We start from the raw sequence: 25,021 nt of genomic DNA on the forward strand, positions 1-25,021 counted from the left end.
GGATGAGAGGGGAAAGATATAAAAGAGACCTAAGGGGCAACTTTTTCCATACAGAAGGTGGTACGGGTATGGAATGAGCTGCCAGAGGATGTGGTGGAGGCTGGTACAATTGCAACATTTAAGAGGCATTTGGATGGGTATATGAATAGGAAGGGTTTGGAGGGATATGGGCCGGGTGCTGGCAGGTGAGACTAGATTGGGTTGGGATATCTGGTCGGCATGGACGGGTTGGACCAAAGGATCTGTTTCCATGCTATACATCTCTATGACTCTGTGCAGATTATGGTGAATTGACAATACTAAATTGCCCAGTGTCCACCGATGTGCAGCCAAGATGGATTAGCCATAGGAAATGCAAGGATAAGGTAGAGTTGAGTGGGTCTAGATGGGATGCTCTTTGGAGGGTTGTTATGGACTCAATGGGCTGAATGGCCTGCTTTCACACTGTAGGGGATTCTACTCTATCCTTGTCAGTTTTGATGAATGCAAGATGACAAGTTTCAACCACCTGTTCCTTTTCTCAGCAATGTTGTGTTCTTACTGTGCAGGAACATGGCAGAAGGCTTTCAGACTTTTTAAAATGATGATTTACTTTTCATTGTTCCCTCCCTCCTCCCAACCCCACTGAAAACTGGGAAAAGATGGTAACCATTCAGCACTGTGACAAAAATCCAAAATTGCTAGAAAAATTCAGTAGGTCGGGCAGTATCTGTGGATCAGAACTGAGGAAGGATCACTGGATCTAAAACGTTAATTCTGCTTTCTCTCTACAGGTACTGCCAGACCTGCTGAGTTTTTCCAGTAATTTCTGTTTTTTCTGATTTCCAGCATCTGCAGTTCTTTGCTATTTTGTTCAGCACTGAGAGTCTATTCCTCCTTTAACTTAGATCATGGCTGATCTGTATCTGTATGCACCCCCCACTAAAATCACAATCACGGTTACCCAGTATAGGCAGTCAGTGACTTATTGTAAGTCATGTTCTTTCAGTTGAGTCTGTTTCGAAGCAGTGGTTTAGACATAATTAAAACTGGAGGAACTGCAGATACGTTCTGAGGAAGGGTCATTCTGCTCTGATTTCTATCCACAGATGCTGCTAGACATGCTGAGCTTTTCCAGCAACTTCTATTCAGATACAATTAGTTATTTCAGTAAAGAACATATGCAACAGGGACAATTGGAATAGTTCACTGATATGAAAGGACAGACAGACCATTGGTGCAGAATGTTTTGTTCATGTTTAGGTGCTGAGGGTATAATTCTGCTGTCTAACTGAGGTGTTGGGGAGCTCGTCCCTCTGTCTTCCTCCTCTCCTTTCATCTTCCACCTGCCTGGTGAGGATTGCCGGGTGAACACTGCTCTCTAGGAAGCACCCGATGAGCACGGCTGCCTACCAGCCCTGCTTGATGAGATCTCTCCTCTGTCCCTGCCACTTATGGTTTTGTCATATTTCTAGGAGCGGGTTGCTTACTCTCTGCCTGTTAATCGTCTGAACCCTTTTGGCCAATGGTCATCGGACAGCCAGTCATGAAGTTGAATGATCATTGGCCCCTGGCCCACCTTCATCTGAGAGTTATTTTACCGTTCTTTCTAAGAACAAAAACGACCTTACTTTAAAGAACAATGCGCTAATAGGAAGGTGCATTGGTACCAGATATATTGTTGGTTGCTCAACCAGTGAAATGACCCCTGTTTTTCCTAATTTTTTTCCTTTGTTTTTGTATGTTGGAATTTTGGAAACTTAAGTATCTCTGTAATGGCTTTTTTACTGAAATCTCATTTGTAATTGTAAATATCAGCACAAATTTGTTTTTAAGGGACCCTGATATTTAACAATACCATCTATCTGCCATGTTTCCATACCACTTCATACCCTTTATCTAATAAAAGTCTATTTACTATTTATTATTTACTATTTAACTGTGATCTGCCTGTATTGCTCGCAAGGCAAAGCTTTTCACTCTGCCTCTGTACACGTGACAGTAAATTCAATTCCAATTCAATTCAAGTCTGTGACTCTCAGTTTTGATTTTTCCAGCTGGTCTCCATCGTTTCGAACAGTTATTTTGATTTCCATTGCCCTGCGAGAGAAACAATGCCTCCCTACATCGCTCCTTAATGGCCTGCTTTGAATTTTAAGGTTCTACCCACATTTGCTTTGGACTCTCTCTCATCAGCGAAGTGCCTTTGAGTTTTTGCCACTGTAAAGACAAGCATAGGAGTCTGAGGGGTGACCTTTTAGAGGGTTATAAAACCATAAGGGATATAGTTAGGGTTAATGGTGGGTGTCTTTTCCCTAAGGTGGGGGATTTAAAGACTAGGGGGCATATTTTTAAGGTGTGAGATTTTAAAAATGACACGAGAGGCAAATTCTCCACACGCTGACTCGTGTGGAATCAACTTCCTGAGGAAGTGGTGGATATGAGCATAATTACAACATTTAAAGGACATTTGGATAAGTACATGAATAAGAAAGGTTTGGAGGGATATGTGCCAGGAGCAGGCAGGTGGGACTAATTTAGTTTGGGATTATGTTTAACATGGACTGGTTGGTTGGACCAAAGGGTCAGTTTCAGTGCTGTAAGACTGTGTGGCTATGACTATTACAACCATGGCTCAGTCAGACAATTGCATGTCGCCTGTTTGTTGATATTACATACAGAGTTTCACATTCTCTGCTCCTGATCCCATCTTGAAATAATTTTGAGAGTTTGACTTAAAATTTTCACTAGAGGTATTTTTTCTTCCACTCAAACTCATTGATTAGGTGACGCAGTTGTGTAGTAACTTGAGTTCCCTCTAATTTTTTTGAAACTTCTCTGGAACCAGGAGTAGTCTGTGCAGCACATTGCATTGGAGAAAGGGAGGTCTGCAGGAGATCAGAGGTGAGTGTGTTGCTGGAAAAGCACAGCAGGTCAGGTAGCATCTGAGGAGCAGGAGAATCAGCGTTTCGGTCCGGAGCCCTTCATTAGGAATGAGGCTGGGAGCCTCGGGTGGAGAGATAAATGGGTGGGGGTGGGGCTGGGGAGAAGGTAACTGAGAGTGCAACATGTGGATAAAGGTAGGGGTAAAGGTGATGGGTCGGAGAGGAGGGTGGAGTGGATAGGTGGGAAGGAAGATTGACAGGTGGGACATGCCACGCGGGTGGGGCTGAATTGGAAGGTTGGAACTGGAGTAAGTTTGGGGGGGGGGGGAGGGCAATGAGGAAACTAGTGAAGTCCACATTGATACCCTAGGGTTGGAGGGTCCTGAGGCGGAAGATGAGCTGTTTTTCCTCCTGGCATTGGGTAGTAAGGGAGTGGTGATGGAGGAGGCCCAGGACCTTCACTTCTTCAGCAGAGTTAGAGGCGGAGTTGAAATGTTCGACCATGGGCGGTGGGATTGATTGGTGCGGGTGTCCCGGAGATGTTCCCTAAAGCGTTCTGTGAGAAGGCAATGTAGAGGAGACTGCATTGGGGACAATGGATACAGTAAATGACTTTGGTGGATGTGCAGTTGAAACTCTGGATGTGGAAGGCTCTTTTGGGGCCTTGGATAGAGGTGAGGGAGCAGGTGTGGGCGCAGGTTTTGCAATTCCTGGCGGTGGCAGGGGAAAGTGTCAGGACGGGAGGTTGGGTTGTTGGGGGGCGTGGACCTGACCGGGTAGTCGCGGAGGGAATGGTCTTTGTGGAAAGCGGATAGGGGTGGGGAGGGAAATATATCCCTGGTAGTGGGGTCCGTTTGGAGGTGGCGGAAATGTTGGCGACTGATACGATTTATGCGGAGGTTGGTGGAGTGGAAGTTGAGGACGGGGGGGGTGTCTGTCCTTGTTATGGTTGGAGGGGTGGGGTTTGAGGGCAGCGGTGCGGGACGTGTTGAAGAGCATCTGCAACCATATGGGAAAGGAAATTTTGGTCTTTAACGAAGACACTCAGCACATTTCATTTTTGAGTGGAAGTCGTATTGTAACCTTTTTTCCATTTTGTTTGTTAACCATTAAATGTATGCACTTATTACTTTACGGTTACAAGTTTTTTTAAAATTCATTAATGGGATGAGGTGTTATTGACTAGACCAGCATTTATTGCCTGTCCGTAATTGCCCAGAGGGCAGTTGAGTCAACCAGGTTGCATTGGGTCTGGAGTCAAATGTAGGCCAGGCCAGACCAGATAAGAATGACTGATTTCTTTCCCTAAAGGGCATTAGTGGCCCAGGTGGCTTTTTCTGACAATTGATAATGGGTTCACGGTCATCATTAAACTCTTAATTCCAGATTTTTAAAATTGAATTCGCAATCCACCATCTGCTGTGGCAGGATTCGGACCCAGGTGCTCACAGCATTATCTAAATCTCTTGATTTAGCAATCCAGTGATACTGGCACTAGGCTATCACCTCTCCACTTTTGTATAAAAGTGAAATATTTCAATATCAGTCGCAAAACACTGTCTTTTCCACATTTGTAATCAGTCACCTTGGCGATTTTAGTCTGTTCAAATCCATGCCATTGTCATAATTGTCGTCTTTTGGAATTCTGCTTTCCAGTTGGTCAGTTAACAGGTGAATGAAGTGAAGGACTGAAGCAATATCCACGTCACTATCAAGAGCAGCTGAAATCTCCTTCAGTTTATCACTCCAATAATCATGTTCACCCAGATACTGAGTGTCCGGTTTATTGATTTTATCCTTTGCAAATTGTATCCCTTCAATTGTTGTCAAAAGGCTTCTCTGCAGGTATTTGTACAGTGATGCCAGTTCCCCTACAGCACCATTCAGAGCTGTTATTAGTTTACAAGACCAACACCAAAATAGCAATTCTGAATCCTTACTCAAACACCAAGAGATCTTAAAATGATAACAAAAAGACTGACTCCGCTACGGAAAAAGTTCTAAAACATAGAGCAATACAGCACAGGAACAGGCCCTTCGGCCTACCATCTCTGTGCCAACCATGATGCCATTCTAAACTGGTATGTCGTATAACTAGTATAACTGCACGTCGTCCATATCCTGTTATTCCCTGCCTGTTGACGTTTCTAGGAGAAAGTGAGGACTGCAGGTGCTGGAGATCAGAGTTGAAAAGTGTGGCTGTGGAAAAGCACCACAGGTCAGGCAGCATCCGCGGAACAGTAGAGTTGCTGTTTTCGGGCATACGCCCTTCATCAGGAATGATGTGTCTGTCTGCATGCCTCTTAAACGTTGCAATCATATGTGATTCTATCAGGCTTCCCCCCAACCCCCCCACCAATCCCCACCCCCACCCCCACACCTTGCAACACATTCAGGGCTTTCCACTTGAACTGGAGGTGATGAGACCTGGGTGCTCTGAAGATGAGTCCTACCCAACTCAAAACACTCTTTCTCTCCGCATATACTGCCAGACCTATTGAGTTTCTCCAGAATTCTCTGCATTTACTTCCAATTTCTAGCATCCACTGTATTTTGCCTTTATAAAAAGCAAGGCCGTCTAGTATGCCAGTTTTCCAGCCTTCGGGATTGGTGGTTTGACTGTGTATAGGCATCAGTGTGTTCATGCCAGCTTGTGACATTGGATTTTTACCTATTTATGGTCTGGCCTCAGCGAGATATCAGAAACTGCTCAGGTGTGTTCACTCTGCTTGTTTACATGGATTTTTAAAGAGAGCGAGTAAGACAGGACACAGGCTACAAATTTAATTCGCCAAAACTGCAACTTAATGGAACAAAGGGAGAGTTAAGATTGCTTTTACAAGACAAATTTCCTTTAAGAAAAGATGTCAAGAACCCAAGTATCACCCAGTAAGTTATCGTTAATCCAAAGGTATGCTTTCCCTTCCTCTTTCACTGAAGCAAGTTCTAAGCCTGTGAGCTCTACCATCTAGAAGGACAAGGGCAGCAGATATATGGGAATGCCACCCCCTTCAAGTTCCCCTCCGAGTCATTCCCCATCCCGACATGGAAATATATCAACAGCAACCTGTCACTGAGTGAATAATGAAAACTCCTTGAACTGTAACTCAGGAAGGATGGTTCCTTTGTCGAAGTTTGGTCTGAATCTGTAAGAAAGTCTGGAACTGACTGGTCCAAACCAAACATCAATGAGTAAGTTGTAGCTGAGTGAATGCTGCTTTACCATGGAGGCTGAGTGCACTGACCTCCTCATGTTCCTTTACTCCAATGGTAACAACAGATAACTTGGTAAGCTACTTCTTAATTTAATTATTGAAATGCCCAATTATCTATAAGTTTTATTCATCTATCTTTCAAAGTACATATTCAGGTTTCTTAAATCGATAATCTATTGTTTATTAATTAAAAGACAAAAGGTTTTCAATAAAAGATGCAGACCTTATTACTGTAGTTTGGAATATGACTGGTTTATTTATAAGGGTAAACAGTGATACCAGCACACATTCGTATACATACACGTGATAAAATCATAGAATTTTACTGTATAGAAGGAAGTAATTTGACCCATTGTGTCATTTTCAGCTCCTAAATGAGCTACCCAGCTGGTCCTACCCTCCGGGCCTATCTCTGTAACCCTCTAAATTCATCCTTTTCCAATATATATCCAGCTCTCTTCTGAACCCTCCTAGGGAATTAGCCTCTACCACTTTCCCAGGCAGTGCATTCCAAATCTGAACAACTAAGTGAAGAAGTTTCTCTTTGTCATACTCCTGGCTCTCTTATTGAAAATCCTGAAATTGTGACCCTTAGTTACTGACATAGGAATTAGTGTAAACAGAATGTCCTTCATTACCCTGTCAAAATTGTTCTTGACTTTGTTGTGGCTGTCAAAATTATCTTCTGCTCCAAGGAGAATAAACACAATCTCTCTAATCTTCCATCAAATCTATAATCTCATTTCTGGTATGATTCTAGTAAACTTCCTTTGCGCTCTCTCCAGGGAGACGTTTAACATACTTTAATTTTTCTTTAACTGAAAGAATCTTTCTCTGTAGAGAGCAACTGTACAAACAGAAATTTCTGTATAACTGTTTGGTGTGTCTAAGACCAGAGGCTGTAAGTTCAAGGTGAAGGGTAAGTGCTGTAGTGGAGATCTGAGGAAACGATTTTTCACCCAGCGGGTGGTAGGTAAATGGAACATGCTGTCTGAGAGGATGGTGGAGATTGTTAGAATCATAGAATCCCTACAGTGTGGAAGCAGACTATTCGGCCCATCGAGTCTGCACCGACTCTCCAAAGGACATCCCACCCAAACCCACCCGATGCCCTATCCCTGTCACCCTGCATTTCTCATGTCCTACCTTGCCTGCACATCCCTGGGCACTATGGGCAATTTCCCATGGCCAATCCACCCTAACCTGCACATCTTTGGACTGTGGGAAGAAACTGGAGCACCTGGAGGAAACCCACACAAAACAGTAGCGACTTTCAAGAAGCATCTGGATGAGCACTTGAAATGCCAGGGCATAAAAACAGAGAATCGCTACAGTGCAGCTAGAGGCTATTTAGCCCATCAAATCTGCACTGAGCATCCCACTTAGTGAATATGATTGGCTGGATTCAGACCACCATTCTCAATGACACTGAGCATAAAGGACTAACATAACAGCCTCCGCACGTCTACTAATGGGCAGCTAGAAAGTAGAATACTGTTAGTGCGGGTGGCACATCAGTTATGGGTTGCCATCACTAACTTAAAGCATCTGGCTATACTCCAATCCCTGTGTGGGTTTGGAAGGTGCCATCTCAGGAGCTTTGATGAATTCCTGCAGTGCATCTTGTAGGTGGTACACATTGCTGCTACTGAGTATCACCGGTGAAGGGAGTGGACTTTTGTAAATTTGGTGTTTATCGAGTGCGCTGCTTCATCCAGGCAAGTGGGGAGCACTCCATCGCACTCCTGACTTGTGTCTAGTAGATGGTGATCAGACTTTGGGGAATCAGCAGGTGAGATTAGAGTGGTTCTGGAAAAGCACAGCAGGTCAGGTGGCATCCAAAGAGCAGGAAAATCGACATTTCAGGCAAAAGCCCTTCATCAGGATTCCTCGGATGCTGCCTGAACTGCTGCGCTTTTCCAGCACCACTGTAATCTTGACTTTAATCTCCAGCATCTGCGATACCCACTTCCACCGAGGAATCAGGAGGTGCGTTGTTCATTGCAGGATTCTGGCCTACTCTCGTTGCCAGTGTTTATAAGGTGAGACCTGTTCAGTTTCTGTTCAGTGCTAACTCCCAGGATGTTCAAAGTTAAAAATCACACAACACCAGGTTATATTCCAACAGGTTTAATTGGAAGCACACTAGCTTTCGGAGCGACGCTCCTTCAACAGGTGACAACCACCTGATGAAGGAGTGTCTCTCCGAAAGCTAGTGTGCTTCCAGTTAAACCTTTTGGACTATAACCTGGTGTTGTGATTTTTAACTTTGTACACCCCAGTCCAACACCGGCATCTCCGAATCATGACTCCCAGGATGTTGACAGTGTTGGTGATGGCAACTGGTTATCATATGATCAAAGAGTAACAGGAGCTGTTTACTATCAATGGAGGAAGACAGCCTTCCTGAGCTGAAATAGTTTTAGCAGATCTATTGTCATTGCTGTACCATGGTCGATTGGTTATGCTTAGGATTTATTAAACTCCATGTTGTGTTTACACCCTCAGGTTACATGTGCACATGCTGAATGGACCTTTGCTGGCATTGCTTTTCCCTGTAGTCAACACGAGACTGGTGAGTGTTCGGTTGTGTGTTTGCAGCTCTCAACTTGCTCCTCCTGGGTTTGACTGGTCAGAGATTAGTCACGACCCAAGTCATAAGGTCCAGAATGGTGTGTACTGGATGAGGGCTAGAGAAAGACCCAGGTCAGAAAGTTCCTGAGACCGCTCTTGTTGGTCCTTGCATGTGATGGCTGAGTTACACTTGTTAGGCAATCTCCCCACCCTCGCGTCTCCGTGTTCTCGGCAACTCGCACCCCCACCACCCCCCCCCAGCTGGACCTAGAGAGAAATGACCTGGCTAAGGTTTCTGGTCAGAGAAATGTGGTTGGATTGAGGCAGGGAGATCAGCTTGCTACGAAGGTCAACATTAGCCTTTTCTCCTCCTGCTGCAGTTGCAATGCTCTCTCACAGGTACTGGTGTGCAAGGACACACCCAGGTCACGTTGCACCTCCCTGTTTCCCAATCTATTGCCATTCAGATAACAATCTGCCTGCCTGTTTTTGCTACCTAGGTGGATCAACGTCACAATTACTCACAGGGTGTGTGGGAGATTTGGTGGGGGAAGGGAGGCACAGGGGAGAGTGAACGATGTGAAAGAATGGTGGTGGGGGAGGGGACATTAATGTCTAATCAGGAGGATTGTGGAGTGTGAGGTGGGGTAAGTTGGTCGTAATGTGGAATCCGTGAAGGGGGAGATTGGGGTGAATGTGGTGTTACAAATACGTAGTTTATAAGATTACGTTTTGTGCCTGGGTGTTTTGGATAAACTGAAGGAGCAAGGTCGCTTCACTTGTTAACATACTTTCAATGTTTAAAATTGAAAAAATACCGAATCATCAGGTGATGCAGTGCAGAAGAAGGTCATTTAACTCCTGTACCTATGCTAGCTCTTTTAATAAAAGCTATCTAATTATTCTCCCTATTGTTAGCCATTGTAGCCTGTAATTTTGTTGCCCTTCAAGTATTTATTCCATTTTCCTTGTGAAGGCTATTATTGAATTTCCTTCTTTCAGGCAGCACATTCCAGATCATAACATCTCCCTGTGGAAAATTCATTTATTTTTATCTCTCCTGTGGTTCCTCTTTTAAATGCACCTTTTGTGGTCAGTGCACCTGGTGCTGGAAATGGTGTCTCTTTATTCGCTCGGTCAAAACCATTCATCATTTTGAACACCTTTTATCAAAGCTTCTGTGGTCTAGGGAGAGTAGTCACAGCTGCCTGAGTCTCTCGGAATAACAGGCGTCTCTTGTTTCTGACAACTCAAATAAATTTCCTCTGCACTATCTTTAAAGAAATTTGTGTTGTATGATGTTTCCCTAAATTGTGTATGTTCTTGCAGCTCCCATTTGAAACCGAGGTGTATTATATTCAGCACATTCTCATGTACGCTGTCCCCCTCTACTTGCTGAGCAAAGGTGGTGAGTACAGCAGACTGGCTATTTTATATAACCTGCTGAAGAAAGACTGAAAAGGATGTTCTATGCACCATCTTTCACGACCTCACGATGTGCCCAGAATGTACTGAATTCTGTTGTAGTAGCAATGCCACATGGCCTTTGGTGCTGTAACAATTCTGTGATTCTGATTGTTTTAAAAAATCAAACAATAACATTATGCCTGCTACCCTGGAAAATGTTCCAAGCTGTTTCACCGAGGCTGTTGCCAATCAGGAACAGGAGTAGGCCATTCAGCCCCTCAAGACTGTTCTGCCATTCAATAGGACTGATCTGTGGCTTAACTCCACATACCAACCTTTGGCCCATATCCCTTAATATCTTTTTGCTTAATGAAAATTTCGTAGTTAAAATTACCAACTGACCCAGAATCCACTGTCATTTAGAGTCATAGAGATGTACAGCACAGAAACAGACCCTTCAGTCCATCATGTCCATGCCGACTAGATATCCTAAATTAATCTAGCCTCACTTGGCCCATATCCCTCTAAACCCTTCCTATTCATGTACCCATCCAGATGCCTATTAAATGCTGTAATTGTACCAGCCTCCACCCCTTCCTCTGGCAGCTCATTCCACACACAGCCCACTTTGTGTGAACAAGTTTCCCCTTAGTTCCTTTTTATATCTTTCCCCTCTCACCCTCTAGTTCTGGACTCCCCTACCCCAGGGAAAAGGCCTTGTCTATTTACTCTATCCATACCCCTCATGATTTTATAAACCTCTATAAGGTCACCCCTCAGTCTCCGACGCTCCAGGGAAAACAGCTCCAGCCTGTTCACCTTCTCTCTGTAGCTCAAATCCTCCAACTCTGGCAACGTGCCTGTAAATCTTTTTGAGAACCCTTTCAACTTTCGCAACATCCTTTCTATAGGAGGGAGATCAGAATTGCACACACAATTCCAAAAGTGGCCTAACCAATGACTTGTACAAGCAGAAGAGAGTTGCAAACCTCTACCACTCTTTTGTCTGTAGAGGAACAACATTAACACATGGCCAAAATGATTGGTCAAAGAAGTAGGAATTAAGATTTTCAAAGAAGGAGAGTGAGGTGGATTAGTTCCAGCAAAAAATTCAGGAGGTTAAGGATGTAGGTGGCTAAAGGAAGAGCACAAACATAGTGAGGAGAAAGTGAGGACTGCAGATGCTGGAGACCAGAGTTGAAAAGTGTGGTGCTGGAAAAGCGCAGCAGGCAAGGCAGCATCCGAGGAGCAGGAGCAGGAATTCCTGAAGAAGGGCTTATGCCCGAAACATCAATTCTCCTGCTCCTCGGATGCTGCCTGGCCTGCTGCGCTTTTCCAGCACCACACTTTTCAACACAAACATAGTGAAGCAAGTAAAGCAGGTCTAGCCCAAGGTCAGAGTAGCATAGAGTCCCCTGATAATTGGAGGCATTTATAGAGAGGAAGAGTGGACTGGGCACTGAGTATATTGAACACAAGATTGAGATTAATCACATGTTCTCCATTTTGCAGATAAATACAGACCAGAGCCACTGGGAGATTTCTGGTGGCCACTGCTGGCCACGGGTATTCTATTTCTCTATCACTACACAGTTCTGCAGGCCCTAGGATTGGTGAGTATCTGGGATGGTTCTTATTGGGAACGATTTACTAGCTTAGAAACCTACAAAACCTTAACAGGATTAGACTGGCCATATGTAGGGAGGATGTTTCTGATGGTGAGGAGTCGAGACCAGGCATCACAGTTTAAGACTGAGATAAGGAGACCTCCAGAGAAAATGGTTGAGACCAAAACATTGTGTTTTCAAGAGGGAGGTAGGTATAGCTAAAGGGATCAAGAGATATGGGGGTGGGGGTGAGTTGAGGATTGAGGACAGGTTGCACAGTCTTGGCAATGTTCCCTTGAGCCTAAAGGTCGATGGGCGGTTCACAGGAATGTGCTTAAGTTAATTGAAGGTTTACCAGAGAGAAACTGTCTCCACTGGTGCAGTTGGAGGGAAGCCAGACATTGAGACTTGAACTCCACGATCAGCCTTGATCATCTTGAATGGCAGAGCAGGCTCGTAGGGCTGAATGGCCTACTCCTGCTACTATCTTGTAGGTTTCTACAAGATGATGGCAGGTTTAGATACTATAGGCAGGGGCTCGGGGGGCATGAGTTAAACACTTGGAGATAAGAGAGGCAGGCAGGAGAGATGTGAGGCAGGATTCTTTTACATAGCAAACAGTGCTAACTCAGGTAATGAAACTGGAGGCAATCTGTGACTTTAAAAGGAAACTGAGTGGGCCCTTGAGAGAAATGACGGGGATAAAGCAGGGGGAATGGGACTGACTGGATTAGGCGACACAGAGCCAGCAATGATTGCTGCAGTGATTCTGACTGTAGTTCGACACTTGGGCAGCCGTTGCATGAATTCTGCTGGAGCACAGTGCTGTAGCATTCCTAGACCACAGTATGTTGGTTCATATTGTTAGTGATCGGGGCAGATAGCTGGGGGTTCCAGACAGTGAAGATTTACTCCTTTCTGGGACAAAGATTTCAGTGCAGCTTAGAGGAAGTATGGGAGGAAATGAAAGGTAAAAGTGAACGTGCCTCTCTTCTGAGAAGATTACTAATTAGTCTCTGCCTCAACGGTGGAGATTTGTTAATTGTCAGGTTTAAAAATATCGCTGTTGTGTTCACCAGAATATAATTCAGTACAAGCTTCTTAAAATAGAAGATTTAATGACAGGGAGAAACTCTGACACAGCCCCCTCCGGTACCAGCAGGATTAGATTCCAGCAGGGATCACGGGGTGGCAGGATCAGAAATAGAATGTTCTAGAAATCCACGGAGCATCAATCAGCATGCAACGGAGAATGGGTTAATGGGTCAGGTTTTATCCTGCAGAGATGGAGAGTTCACCCACTCCATAACCATCTCACCACTGTTTCAAATCCACCGGGCACCCAATCCCAGATTCCAGCCGGGAATTTTAAACTCCGATACACCTTGGGAATAATCCATTGACCTCAGAGGAAATGCAGTGCAGATTCACTCGAATGCTTCTGCAATCACAAAGGTTTTGATTGAGGACAAGTTGCACAGTGTTGCCAATGTTCCCTTGAGCTTAAAGGCTGAAGGGCAGTTCACAGGAACGTGCTTAAGATAATTAAAGGTTTACTGGAGAGAAACTGTCTCCACTGGTGCAGTTGGAGGGAAGCCAGACATTGAGACTTGCAGGCTTTCCCACGCTCAGTGATACTGGAAGCCCATGCTGGTGTCTATGGCCGTTTCCTTGGCCCGGTATCCCCTGCAGCAGCCTGCCAGGCTCTGTCTAGAGGTGATGTCTTGAGGAATGCCACTTGGCATTGATTACAATCGATTAGAAGAATCTCTCTAGCTGACTCCTGAGTCTCCACACCGCCAGCCAGAGAAGCCCACTCCCTCTGTTTGCCCACCTGGCTCTGACCTCTCACAGTGACCGTGGGCCCAGGTCTAAACTGTCCGTGGAGAGGCCCAGGTCTTTGTGCAAGGACCATCCAGGCTGCAGACCTGGGTGCAGTCCAAATGCAGAAAACATGGGAACTAGGAGCAGCAGCAGGCCATTCAGCCCTTCAAGCCTGCTCTGCCATTCAGTAAGATCATGGTGATCTTCTATCTCGATTCCGCCTTTCTCCTCATATCCTTGAAACGTTTATAATCTAAAACATTATCGACCTCTTTCTCGAATATGTTCAGTGACGCCTCCTCCTTGCATTTAGTCTGTCCAGCCCTGTTAGAATTTTATACATTTCAATCAGATCCCCCTCTCATCCTTCGAAATTCTAGTTATTACAGGTCCACATGAACCAACCTCTCATCATAGAACAGTCCTACCATTCCTGGATTCCAGATGTGGTCTCACCATGGCCCTGTACAGCTGGGGAAAAGTTCCTGACTACTATGTTCCAATTATCTTGTTTTGTGCACCTTCTGTCCAGTCGTAACCTTGCATACCTCACTGTGTCTAAACTCTCCATGATCTGTATGTCCTTCTGTGTTATAATCTGCCTGTACTGCTCGCAAAACAAAGCTTTTCATTGTGCTCGGGTAAATGTGATAACAATAAATGAAATGTCTCATAATATCTGACACTGTGGAGGGGTGTCTGCAGGAGGAGGGCTTAAAAATTTCCATCCAGCCACCAACAAAGCCACTGCTTGGCTCAGTGATAATGCACACACTAAATAAATAAATACTTATCCACCACAGGATTATTCAAAGGTTTACAGATTGCTGTTCTATCTGTGCAACCTCATTATAACTCATTTTCCTTGTGGTGGGTGACTAAGAAGGACGTTGCACAGAATGAGGAGAGATTGAAGGAGTTCTCCTGGAGAGAAGGATGCTCAGAGATCTGAAGGAGGTTTTCAAAACTGCGAGCAAGCTGGACAGAGAAAATAAGGTAGAGCTGGTCCTGCTCCTAAAAGAAACAAGAACAGGAGGTCATTGATTTAAAGTGACTTGCAAACAAAGCAAGAGTGATGTGAGAAAAGAAATTCCACCCAGCGAGCAGTTAGGATCTGGAATGCACTGTCTGGAAATGTATTGGGGGCAGGTTCAATGGAGATATTCAAGTGGGGGGCATTGATTTGATTTATTGTCACGTGTACCTAAGTACAGTGAAAAGCTTTGTTTGTGAGCAGTCTAGTCAGATCATAGTAAGCAAGGACATACAGATCATAGGACAAAAAAAAATGGACAGAGGCATACAGATGTAGGATGTGCGCTAGGCAAGATCAGCATTATTTGAAATTAGAGAGGTCCATTCGTCAGTCTAATGACAGCAGGGAGGAAGCTGTTCCTGAACCTGTCGGTACGTGCGTTCAGGATTCTGTATCTTCTACCTGACAGGCGAGATTGTAAGAGATCATTACCCGGGAGGGGGGGGGGGAGGAAGAGGTCTTTAATGATGTTGGCAGCCTTTCTGCGGCAGCGAGCCGTGTAAATGGAGACCATAGATAGGAGGTTGGCTCCCATGATCGTCTGGGCTGTGCACACCACCTTCTCTAGTTTTTTACAGTCCTGGTCAAAGCAGTTGCCGTACCAGGCCGTTGTGCACCTGGACAGTATGCTCTCAATGTTGAAGTTGGCAAGGGTCCTCATGGACATGCTGAATTTCCTGAGCTGCCTGAGGAAGAAGAGGTGTTGTTGTGCCACCTTGACCGTCACATGTACGTGGCAACTCCAGGATAGGTTGTCAGTTATCGTCCCTCCGAGGAACATGACTCTCTCCACCCTGTCAATCTCCACTCTGTGATGTAGATGGGGGTGTGTACTCCTCCTTTCTGTCTGAAGTCAATGAGCTGTTCTTTAGTTTTGCTGACATTGAGAGAGAGGTTGTTCTCATTGCACCACTTCACTAAGCCCTCTATCTCCTTCCTGTATTTTGACTTGTCATTGTTGGATATCTGTCCTACTATGATGGTGTCGGCAATGAACTTGTAGATGATATTTGTTTGGATTTTGGATACACCGTCATGGGTGTATAGGGAGTACGGTAGGGGGCTGAGGACGCATCCTTGGCGGCCTCCAGTGTTGAGTGTTATTGTGGAGGAGGTGCTGCTGTCTACCCTTGCTGATCGCAGTCTGTGGGTCAGGAAGCTGAGGATTCGGTTGCAGAGGGTGGAGCTGAGAGCAAGAGTTTTGAGATCACACTGGAGGGGATAATGGTGTTGAAGATGAAGCTGTAGTCGATGAGCAAAGGTCTGATGTGGGTGTCCTTGTTGTCCAGATATTCCAGGGATGAATGTAGGGCTAGGGAAATGGTATCCACTGTGGACCTGTTATGCCAGTCGTCAAATTGTAGGGGATTGAGGCATGCTGGGAGAATGGATTTGATGTGGGCCATGACCAACCTCTCTAAGCACTTCCTGATTATTGAGGTCAAAGCCACTGGGTGGTAGTCATTAAGGCACATTGCATGTGCTTTTGTAGGTATCAGAATGATGGTGGCCTTCTTGAAGCAGATGGCAACTTTGGCTTGTAAGAGGGAGAGGTTGAAGATGCTGGTGAATACCTCCACCAGTTAGTCCACACGGGATCTGAGTGTTTGGCTGGGGAGACGGTCTGGCCCATCACTTTCCTGGAGTTGACTCCCAGGAAGACTGACCTGACGTCTGCAGCGGTGACTGAGGGAGTGGGTGTATCCGGGGCAGGGGTTACATGTTCCTCTGGCATTCTGCTCAAACTGAGCATTGAGAGTATTGATCACATCAGATGAAATTATCTGCATGGACCTGGGGAAAAGGCAGGAGATTGCCATTTGGTAATTGAGCTGATGCTGGTATGAGGGACCAAATGGCCGCCTCCTGTATTCTAATAATCCTATGATTTCAACCAAAAAGATGAGCAGTTGCAGAGTAATCTTTCAGGAGGGTGATCACTGAGCCAGTTCAAATGTGTTAAACAGTTAGGTTTGTTTCTGAAGAGAGAGAGATTTGAATGAGTAGGTGGTGTTTGTGTCACAACTCACACAGGGAGGACCTAGTTGCTGTGGCAACGTGCTCTTTCATGCTTTCTAAAGCGTGGCTGATTGGGAATCTCTCCCACACTTGCTGCGTGCCAGTAGGAAGAATTAACAGGTTGGTAACCAAATACTTTTTGGTCACCATTCCGTGGATACATTACCTGGAATAACTCCACAGACGCTGTTATCCCCTCACCTTTATTCACACATGGAGAGTCCTTGACACTGATCCAGAGCTCTGAACGAACAGACCTCTGACACCTGTTTATTTTTTTTTCCCTTTTTCCTTTTTTTTTCTTTTTTTTTCCCTTTACCCCCACACTACCACCTAAGTGCGGTAGTGCTTATTTTATCCCCAGCACCCATGGTGTGTGTGTGTGCAAGTGTGAGACACAGTGGAAGACACAAAGTGCACGAATCTTTATTCAAATTCCACCACCAGGAAGATAAGAAAACACCCGGGTGGCCAGTGACAAAGACACTCCTGTTTATTTTTTTTTTTCTCCCGTTTATTTATTTATTTTTTTTCCCTTTAACCCCCACACTACCACCTAAGTGCGGTAGTGCTTATTTTATATTTTTTTCCCTTTAACCCCCACACTACCACCTAAGTGCGGTAGTGCTTATTTTTTCCCCAGCACCCATGGTGTGTGTGTGTGCAGGTGTGAGACACAGTGAAAGACAAAGTGCATGAATCTTTATTCAAATTCCACCACCAGGAAGATAAGAAAACACCCGGGTGGCCAGTGACAAAGACACTCCTGTTTATATCTGTCAGCCAGGGCTCCCTGATTGGACCAGGTTAACAGCCCCAGTCGGGGAACTCCTATTGATTTGATTTGATTTGATTTATTTATTGTCACGTGTACCTAAGTACAGTGAAAACTTTGGTTACCAGCAGTACAGGCAGATCATAGTAAGCAAGGATTTACAGATTCTACGATCCACCTGGCTGCCCTCTTTACAATCACTACATTGCTCACTGCCCCTCCAGAGTTGGTGGGTGGGTTCCAGAGGGAAGGGGCTGGGTGAATTGACCTCTTCCTGAGTCTTCATATAACCACGACAATACGCAGTATAATGTGCCTGGAAGATTGCAAGTACAATTGTTCACGACAGAAGGAGCTGGTTAAGGGTGATTAAGCTCTTTGAAATAGCTGTCCTATCCCCTGATCTTACATCACAGCCCTACAAATTGTTCCTTCTCAAATTGTATCCCTTTCGAAGTTTATTATTAAACTTGCAGTGGAAATCCAACTCTATGGGAACAACAAACCACAAAAGCCTGGCGGGAAAATGGCTCCCTAACCCTTAGATCATAAGATGCCGGAGCAGAAGTGGGCCATTCAGCCCATCGAGCCTGCTTCACCAGTCAATAAGATCATGGCTGATCTGATTACCCTCAACTCCACTTTCCTGCCTTTTCCCATGACTCTTGATTCCATAAGAAATAGGACCAGGAGTAGGTTGTTCAGCCCCTTGAGCTTGCTCTGCCATTCAGTAGGATCATGGCTGGTCCAATATTCCTCATGTCCATCTTCCTGCCCTTTCCCAGCAACCCTTGATTCCCCAACTGATCAAGAATCTCTCTCGGTCTTAAATACACACAAGGACTCTGCCCCCACAGCTCTCTGTGAGAAGGAGTTCCAAAGACACTCAATTCTCTGAGAGCAGAAATTCCTCCCCATCTCAGTCTGAAATTGGCGCCTGAGACTGTGCCCTCTGTCCCTAGACTCTCCCATGAGGAGAAACATCCTCTCAGCATTTTCCATACTGATTAAAAATCAGCCTTGAATATACTTAATGACCCAACCTCAATAGCCCTCTGCAGTAAAGAATTTCACAGATTCACAAGTACCAGACAATCATGACTGAATCTCATCCTCTGCATCCCTTCCCGTGATAAACAAGAAACCCCCCCCCTCCCAATGTCCTTAATCCATCTTTGGAATGACCCTGCCTGCATAATCAGGCTAACCCAACTCGTCACTCCAATTCCCCTTGATCCTCCTTGTCTCGTGTACATGCCTAATTCACTTACCTTGTCTCCTTTGCTTTCCACATTTCCCTTTTGCCTGATGTGCATTTAGAGGGATAATAGGCACTGCAATAATGCAGTCAGTATGTGAAATATTTGCATAACGTTTTAGGGCGATTAAGTTTTTAATCAAAAAATTGTCTTTTACATAATATACTTCTGCTGTACAACAGCTGCCGATATTGTTAATGCAATAGCAGACGATAATGTTCTAAATTTGCATTATCCATAAAAGAGGCCTTGAGACTTTGTGAAAAGAAGGTTTGACTTCTGCACAGATCCTCTCAGACTCTGCTGTCTATCTCTGGTCCAGCTACAACACAGTCTCACCTCTGATCCCAAATCTGCATTATAACACATTTCCGGTGCCCTTTCAGGAAGTACATTCCACCACATCAAAAATTTTGGAAAAAAAAAAGATTCCATTTCACTTCCTCCTGTTTGTTCTATCAATTGCCTTAAATCTGTATGTTATAATCTTGGCTGATGGTAATGCTAGACAAGTCAGGGTGGTGAGTTGGCTCAGTAGAGGGTGGCACGGTGGTTCAGTGGTTAGCATTGCTGCCTCACAGCACTGGGCACCTGGGTTCAATTCCACCCTCAGGTGACTGTGTGTGGAGTTTGCACATTCTCCCACTGTCTGTGTGGGTTTCCTCCAATTTCCTCCCACAGTCCAAGGATGTACAGGTTAGGTGGATTGGTCATGCTAAATAACCCATAGTGTCCAGCAATGTGGGGGTTAGCCGTGGGAAATGTGGGGTTATGGGGATAGGATGGGATGCTCTTTGGATACTTGGTGCAGACTCAATGAGTCAAAATGCTTCTTTCTGCAGTTTAGGGATTCTATGAAATCTGATCCCAAGGAAACCTGAGTTAATAGCCCTGACATTTGCTTGCTATTTGTTTTCTGTGATGGTCAGTCACTGAACATATTCATAAGAGACTGTGAGTGTACTTTTAACAAAAGAACCTAACATTTTATTACCTAAGAGAAAAACACTAACCATGTTACACTTTTAAAAATTTGAAACAGTCTTTTTAAAAATATCAGAAAGAAAGATTCAACCATTTTATGTCCACATCAGCTTTACAGATACACAAACCTCAGTGAAGGGTCATCCCTATCTCCACCTTTTGAGGCTCATTGTGCAGCTACATGCCTACAATGAGTTCTGTTCTGGCGAATTTCTGCATTCACTTGACACTATTTCTTCCTGTGACTCTTCAGCAAGCTGCTAACTCTGCTCACTTGATCCTTGGCACGTGTTGCTAAAATACATGTCTTCAACAGCCTTGGCGAATGTATTCTTCTATAACACCTCAACAGACGTCTGATTCTGGAGCTTCTCTTATTGATTTTCTAAGCTGCTCAGACTTTCTTCATTGCCCAGACTGCTTGGAAATTGCTAAATTAGCAGCATCTCTGCTGTAATGGAACTCTTCGGTCTGAGTGAAACTACACACTGCCTGACCATCTTCTGGATGATTCTAACTTCCTATGTTGCTGGTCTCCTGTCGCGGGCAGTGTACATTTTGTTTTCTCTCCCTTCCACCATTTTTTCCTAATGCACTGAATTATTCACCTTGAGTTTGAAAGTCCTCATTTACATATAGGTAAACAAAACAAATCCCAGGACACCCATCCACAAAACTCATAGAGCACATCTAAAATGAAGTTAAAAGCTGTGTCCTTCCCCCACCTCTGAGGACACGTAATATAGAAATGCAAATCAAACTTAATATTATACACCATTCCTCCACTTCAAAACCCAAATTCTCAAACAGTAATAATATATTTGTATGGACTTTCACCATACTGTGTCCTCTGGTTACCAACTGTCCAAGTGAGTGGCCTCTCCTTGTTTACTCCATTAAACCCATTCATCATTTTGAAGACTTTTATTAAATCTCCTCTTAATCTTCTGTGCTCTAAAAAGAGCAATTCCAACTTTTCCAATCCCTGATTCCTGAGACAATTGTAGTAAATCTCCATCGCATCCTCTCCAAGTCCTTGATCTCCTCCCTAAAGCCCAGGATTGGACTTAATCCTCCAACTGAAGCCTACTTAATACGTGATTTGTAAAGGTTTAGCCTCATGTCCTTGCTTTTTCTCCTTGAGGCCTCTACTTTTACATCATCCCTTGTGCATTTTTTTAAAAAATAAAGCTTTTGACCTCCCCTGTCCCAATTCAAAACTGTGCGTACAACTCTGATTTCTGCATTCCTGCTTCTCCTCTCTACTGAATCTCCAAGCTCTTCCCTCACAGTGGTGTCACCGCACTAATCAGGCACCTTATTTTTCCATGTCATTGCTACAGGTCACCCAAGTGAATTTGAATTGCATGCTGTGCCCGGCTGTTTCAGACCCATTCCATGGACCCTACTACCGGATGTGGGCATCTCTGCACCAAACAGCACTGCTGCTGATACACGGCAAGCTGATCATTCTTCTGTCCTATGCAATATCCCTGGTGACCCAGCATCTCCCCAAGCTTCTGCGGCAACCGTCACTGAAACTAGACTGAGTGACACCCTGCAGGAGTTTGTTCCGGCAATACAAGTTCGGTTTACCCGGAGATCACAGGGATGAAGCCGTGGAGAAAAGAAAAGCTTGCAGTGAGATGACAAACAACATAAAAGAGAAGGAAAAGAAACTAAGAAAAGGGGAACAGCAATGCAGCAATGCCAACTGGCTGGACTTTGGTGGAAAGTTGTGTTGGGCGTCTAGAGATTACAAATCTTGGCCTCCAATCAGCTGGCAATACCCACCTAATGCATAAAATTCGATTGCTGTCTTTCTGCCATCATCTGTGCTCCATGAACATATTCTGGCAAAGATCCTGCAATAGAAACTTCAATGGACTGCACGTTGTGTCCCGATGGATGGAAACCATGTCCTATGCCTGATCCTGTTCTCTTAAATAGCCCTCACTCTGAGAGACGATGAAGAAAATGCCTCAAAGACTCAATGAAACTCTCCCATGAAGCAGGCAGCGTTGACTTTAATGACTGGGAGGAACTTGTTACCCATCATTCAGAATGAGGGTAACTCATCCATTGAGCTGTGTCCCGTTTTAAGCAGTGGCTGGAAGGATGGGTAAAAGGAGGGATTTGTGCATTCAGGGACCCACTACCTGGTAGGACATCTGCCTCCAGTGACTGACGTTCCTCAGGCCTGCTCAGTCACATGAAGACCCATGTTGGAAACTCTCATCCCTGAGCTGGTGCCATCTTCCCGATTGAGGGACGGTGTGGTTGGGAGCCGGTGATGGGGACACGAGTGGTGTTGTGAATCCATGATTTTGCTGCAGAACAGGAGGCCGAGATGCATCATTGTGAACATCTGTCGACCTGATAATAAGAGGAAATGAAATAGCCTCATAGTGACTCTACCGCCATTTTCTTTATGATGTACTGTATGTAAAAAGGGGGCATAATTTTAAGGCAAAAGGCAGGAGGTTTAGAGGGGATTGGAGGAAACATTTTTTCACCCAGAGTCATAGATGTACAGCACAGAAACAGACCCTTCGGTCCAACTCGTCCTTGCCAATCAGATATATTACCTAATCTAGTCCCATTTGTCAGCATTTGGCCCATATCCCTCTAAACCTTTCCTATTCATTAAACCCATCTGGATGCCTTTTAAATGTTGCAATTGTACCAGCCTCCACCACTTCCTCTGGCAGCTCATTCCACACATGCATCACCTTCTGCATGAAAAAGTTACCCTTTAGGTCCCTTTTAAAACTTTTCCCCCTCTCACCCTAAACCTATGCCGTCTAGTTCTGAACTCCCCTACCCCAGGGAAAAGACCTTGTCTATTTACCCTATCCAGGCCCCTCTATAAGGTCACCCCTCAGCCTCCAATGCTCCACAGAAAACAGCCCCAGCCTATACCAGCAAAGTTGGAAGTCACATGACACACGTTATAGACTAATAGGTTTATTTAAAATCACAGGCATTCGGAGTGCTGCTCCTTCATCAGCACTCTGAAAGCTTGAGATTTTAAATAAACCTGTTGGACTACAACTTGATGTCATGTGACTTCCAACTTTAAAGTACTTGTCTGAGCACTTGAAATGTCATAATATTCAAGGCTATGAGCCTAAAGTTAGAAGGTGGGACTAATGTAGACTGGTGGTACAGACTTGATGGGGTGAGGGGCCTCTTCTGTCCTGTATGATTCTAAAGTCTTAAATAAGTATTGGGTTGCTCACTAGGGATGGCACGGTGGCTCAGTGGTTAGCACTGCTGTCTCACAGCACCAGGGACCTGGGTTTGATTCTTGCCTTGGGTGATTGTCTGTGTGGAGTTTGCTCTGGTTTCCTTCCACAGTCCAAAGATGTGCAGGTTAGGTGAATTGACCATGCTAAAATTGCACATAGTGTTCAGGGATGTGTAGGTTAGGTGCATTAGTCAGGGGTAATTGGAGAGCAGTAAGGGAATGGGTCTGGGTGGGTTACTCTTCAGAGAGTTGGTGTGGACTTGTAGGGTTGAAGGGCCTGTTCCCACACTAGGGATTCTATATCTGTATTCTATACCTATATCATAATTATCTGAGGGATAAGGTCACACACACAATGTGGAGTGGAAGTTGGTTCATGAATAACCCATTATCTTCCAAAATCTGGGTGGAAACCACATTGTCCACCTCGTCTGCTTTTTTTGGCAAATTGATTGTTTTTTTTAAATTTTGTTCCAGAGAGTAGATGGGATTTTATTGCAGGAAATTCTTCAGTGAGTTACTGTGTCAGGTAGGCCAGTCCGAGTTGACTTGTGACCATGAACTCCTAGCCCAGCCTTCTCTATCTGCTCTTCGTACGTCTTCTGTGGAATGTGATTGGCTGGTTTAGGTCTTACGTAGAACCTTTGAGTTTTTGATATATCCCAAGTTGCTTCGTTGGGGAATTATGACATCTGTCAGTTGGAGGGTGAATGAAAAGGAGGTATAATTCGAAGGTAAAAGGCAGGAGATTGAGAGAGAATTTGAAGAAAAGCTTTTTGTTCCACCAAGAGGGAATCTGGATTGCGCTGCCTGGGAGGGCAGTAAAATTGGGAAACCTCACAACTTTTTAAAAGTACTCACTTAAAATTTCATAGTGCTGCAAGGTGGGACAAATTTAATGGAAAAGATTTGATGAGCCAAAGGGCTTATTCATTACTGTAAGATTCTATGCAAATGTGACTCCAAGCCATTCAGGAGGTATGGGGGACACATGATCCAAAGCTTGGACAGAGATAGCTTTCCCCTGACTGTGTTTTAAAGGAGAACAGTGAGGCAGAGTGGTTGAGAGAGGGATTTCAAGAGTTGGAGGCTCACGCAAAGTAAGACACAGCCACACATGATGGAACGATTGATTGGGAGTGTACAAGAGTTCAGAATTAGAGGAGTGCAGATGTTTTGGACAGTTGTAGGGTGAGAGGAGATCACTGAGATATGAAAGGGTGGGGGAGCAGGCTGAGGAGGGATCTGAAAACGAGGATAAGAATTTTGCCGTTCAGATGTTTCTTGTCTGGGAGCCGGTGTAGGTTAGTAAGCACAGGGGCAATTTGTAAAGGCACGGTGAGGATTCCTTGTGAGCTTCAGTCCCAAATTTGACCTCCATTTGGAAAATGGATGCAGTAGCAAACAAAACCGTCACATTTCTGCTACGGGGTTATTTTGAGAATTGGATTTAAGAGACTGAGAGAGTTTTAATAAAATCAGGAGTTGGGCATGATTTAGCCAGATGTTTGCGGAATTGTGACTGTACAAACCTTTAAAAATGGAAGCGCAAAGATGGATCTAGAATCCCGTCCCAAACTCACTTTTGCTGATGGGAGGAAGCAGGGAGTCGGTGTCATTGTAAAATGCTTGTTTAAGTGTCATGATCTGAAGCCTCAACATGGAACAGCATTGATTTATCAGTCTGGGGAATATGGTACCTGTCAGCACTCACATACCATGAATACATTTTAAAACTTTTATTAAACAATACACAGTTTACAAAACAGTTAATATTAACAGCAACAAGGAGGAGGAGTGGCAAAGCCAGACCCCAAACCCTACTGTTCAGGAAATGAGGACAAACCTCAAATCCCACTTTCCATCATCACAAAACAGTAACAAATCAATTTAAGACAGTCCAATTATATTTTTAAAAAAAATCAGTGCATAGAATACAGACCCTCCCCGCCCTGGCAACCTAGCAAGCCACCCATCCCTCCCACCGTGAATAAAAGTTTTAAACTGACCAGTTCAAATTAATCTCAAGTGAAAGGTCTCGACAAGGGAGTAGGTTCCACCTGGCACAGTGCAGTTTGGTTTTAATGAGTGTGAGGGTTTCTACCCTATTGAGGGCTCACGTGTGACATTGTATCCAACACCTCCAGGATTTCCGTGGTTTATTCACACTCTTCTCATTCAGTGAAATATGCTGTTCCCCTTATGTT

At 44.6% G+C, this 25,021-nt stretch overlaps 1 protein-coding gene across 2 annotated transcripts in view; it reads left to right on the forward strand.

The window, feature by feature from the left end:
- The window catches only part of LOC122550957 (transmembrane protein 164), a 55,437-nt gene extending 30,843 nt beyond the window's left edge, over positions 1-24,594 (forward strand). Inside the window, exons 3-6 of one of the 2 annotated variants that reach the window (XM_087988438.1) lie at positions 8,588-8,654; positions 9,983-10,061; positions 11,573-11,673; positions 20,908-24,594. In XM_087988438.1, coding sequence (XP_087844564.1) covers positions 8,588-8,654; positions 9,983-10,061; positions 11,573-11,673; positions 20,908-21,114 — 454 coding nt within the window. In that variant the 3' untranslated portion in view covers positions 21,115-24,594. Of the gene's footprint in view, positions 1-8,587; positions 8,655-9,982; positions 10,062-11,572; positions 11,674-13,871; positions 14,190-20,907 lie in introns of those variants that run through there. The other variant, XM_087988437.1, reaches the window with a different exon arrangement.
- Positions 24,595-25,021: the final 427 nt, after the last annotated feature.

The sequence above is a fragment of the Chiloscyllium plagiosum genome, unplaced genomic scaffold (assembly GCF_037043375.1).
Source record: "Chiloscyllium plagiosum isolate Xiang-an unplaced genomic scaffold, Cpla_swu_hap1 HiC_scaffold_6, whole genome shotgun sequence".
In the NCBI taxonomy this organism is placed as follows: domain Eukaryota; kingdom Metazoa; phylum Chordata; class Chondrichthyes; order Orectolobiformes; family Hemiscylliidae; genus Chiloscyllium; species Chiloscyllium plagiosum.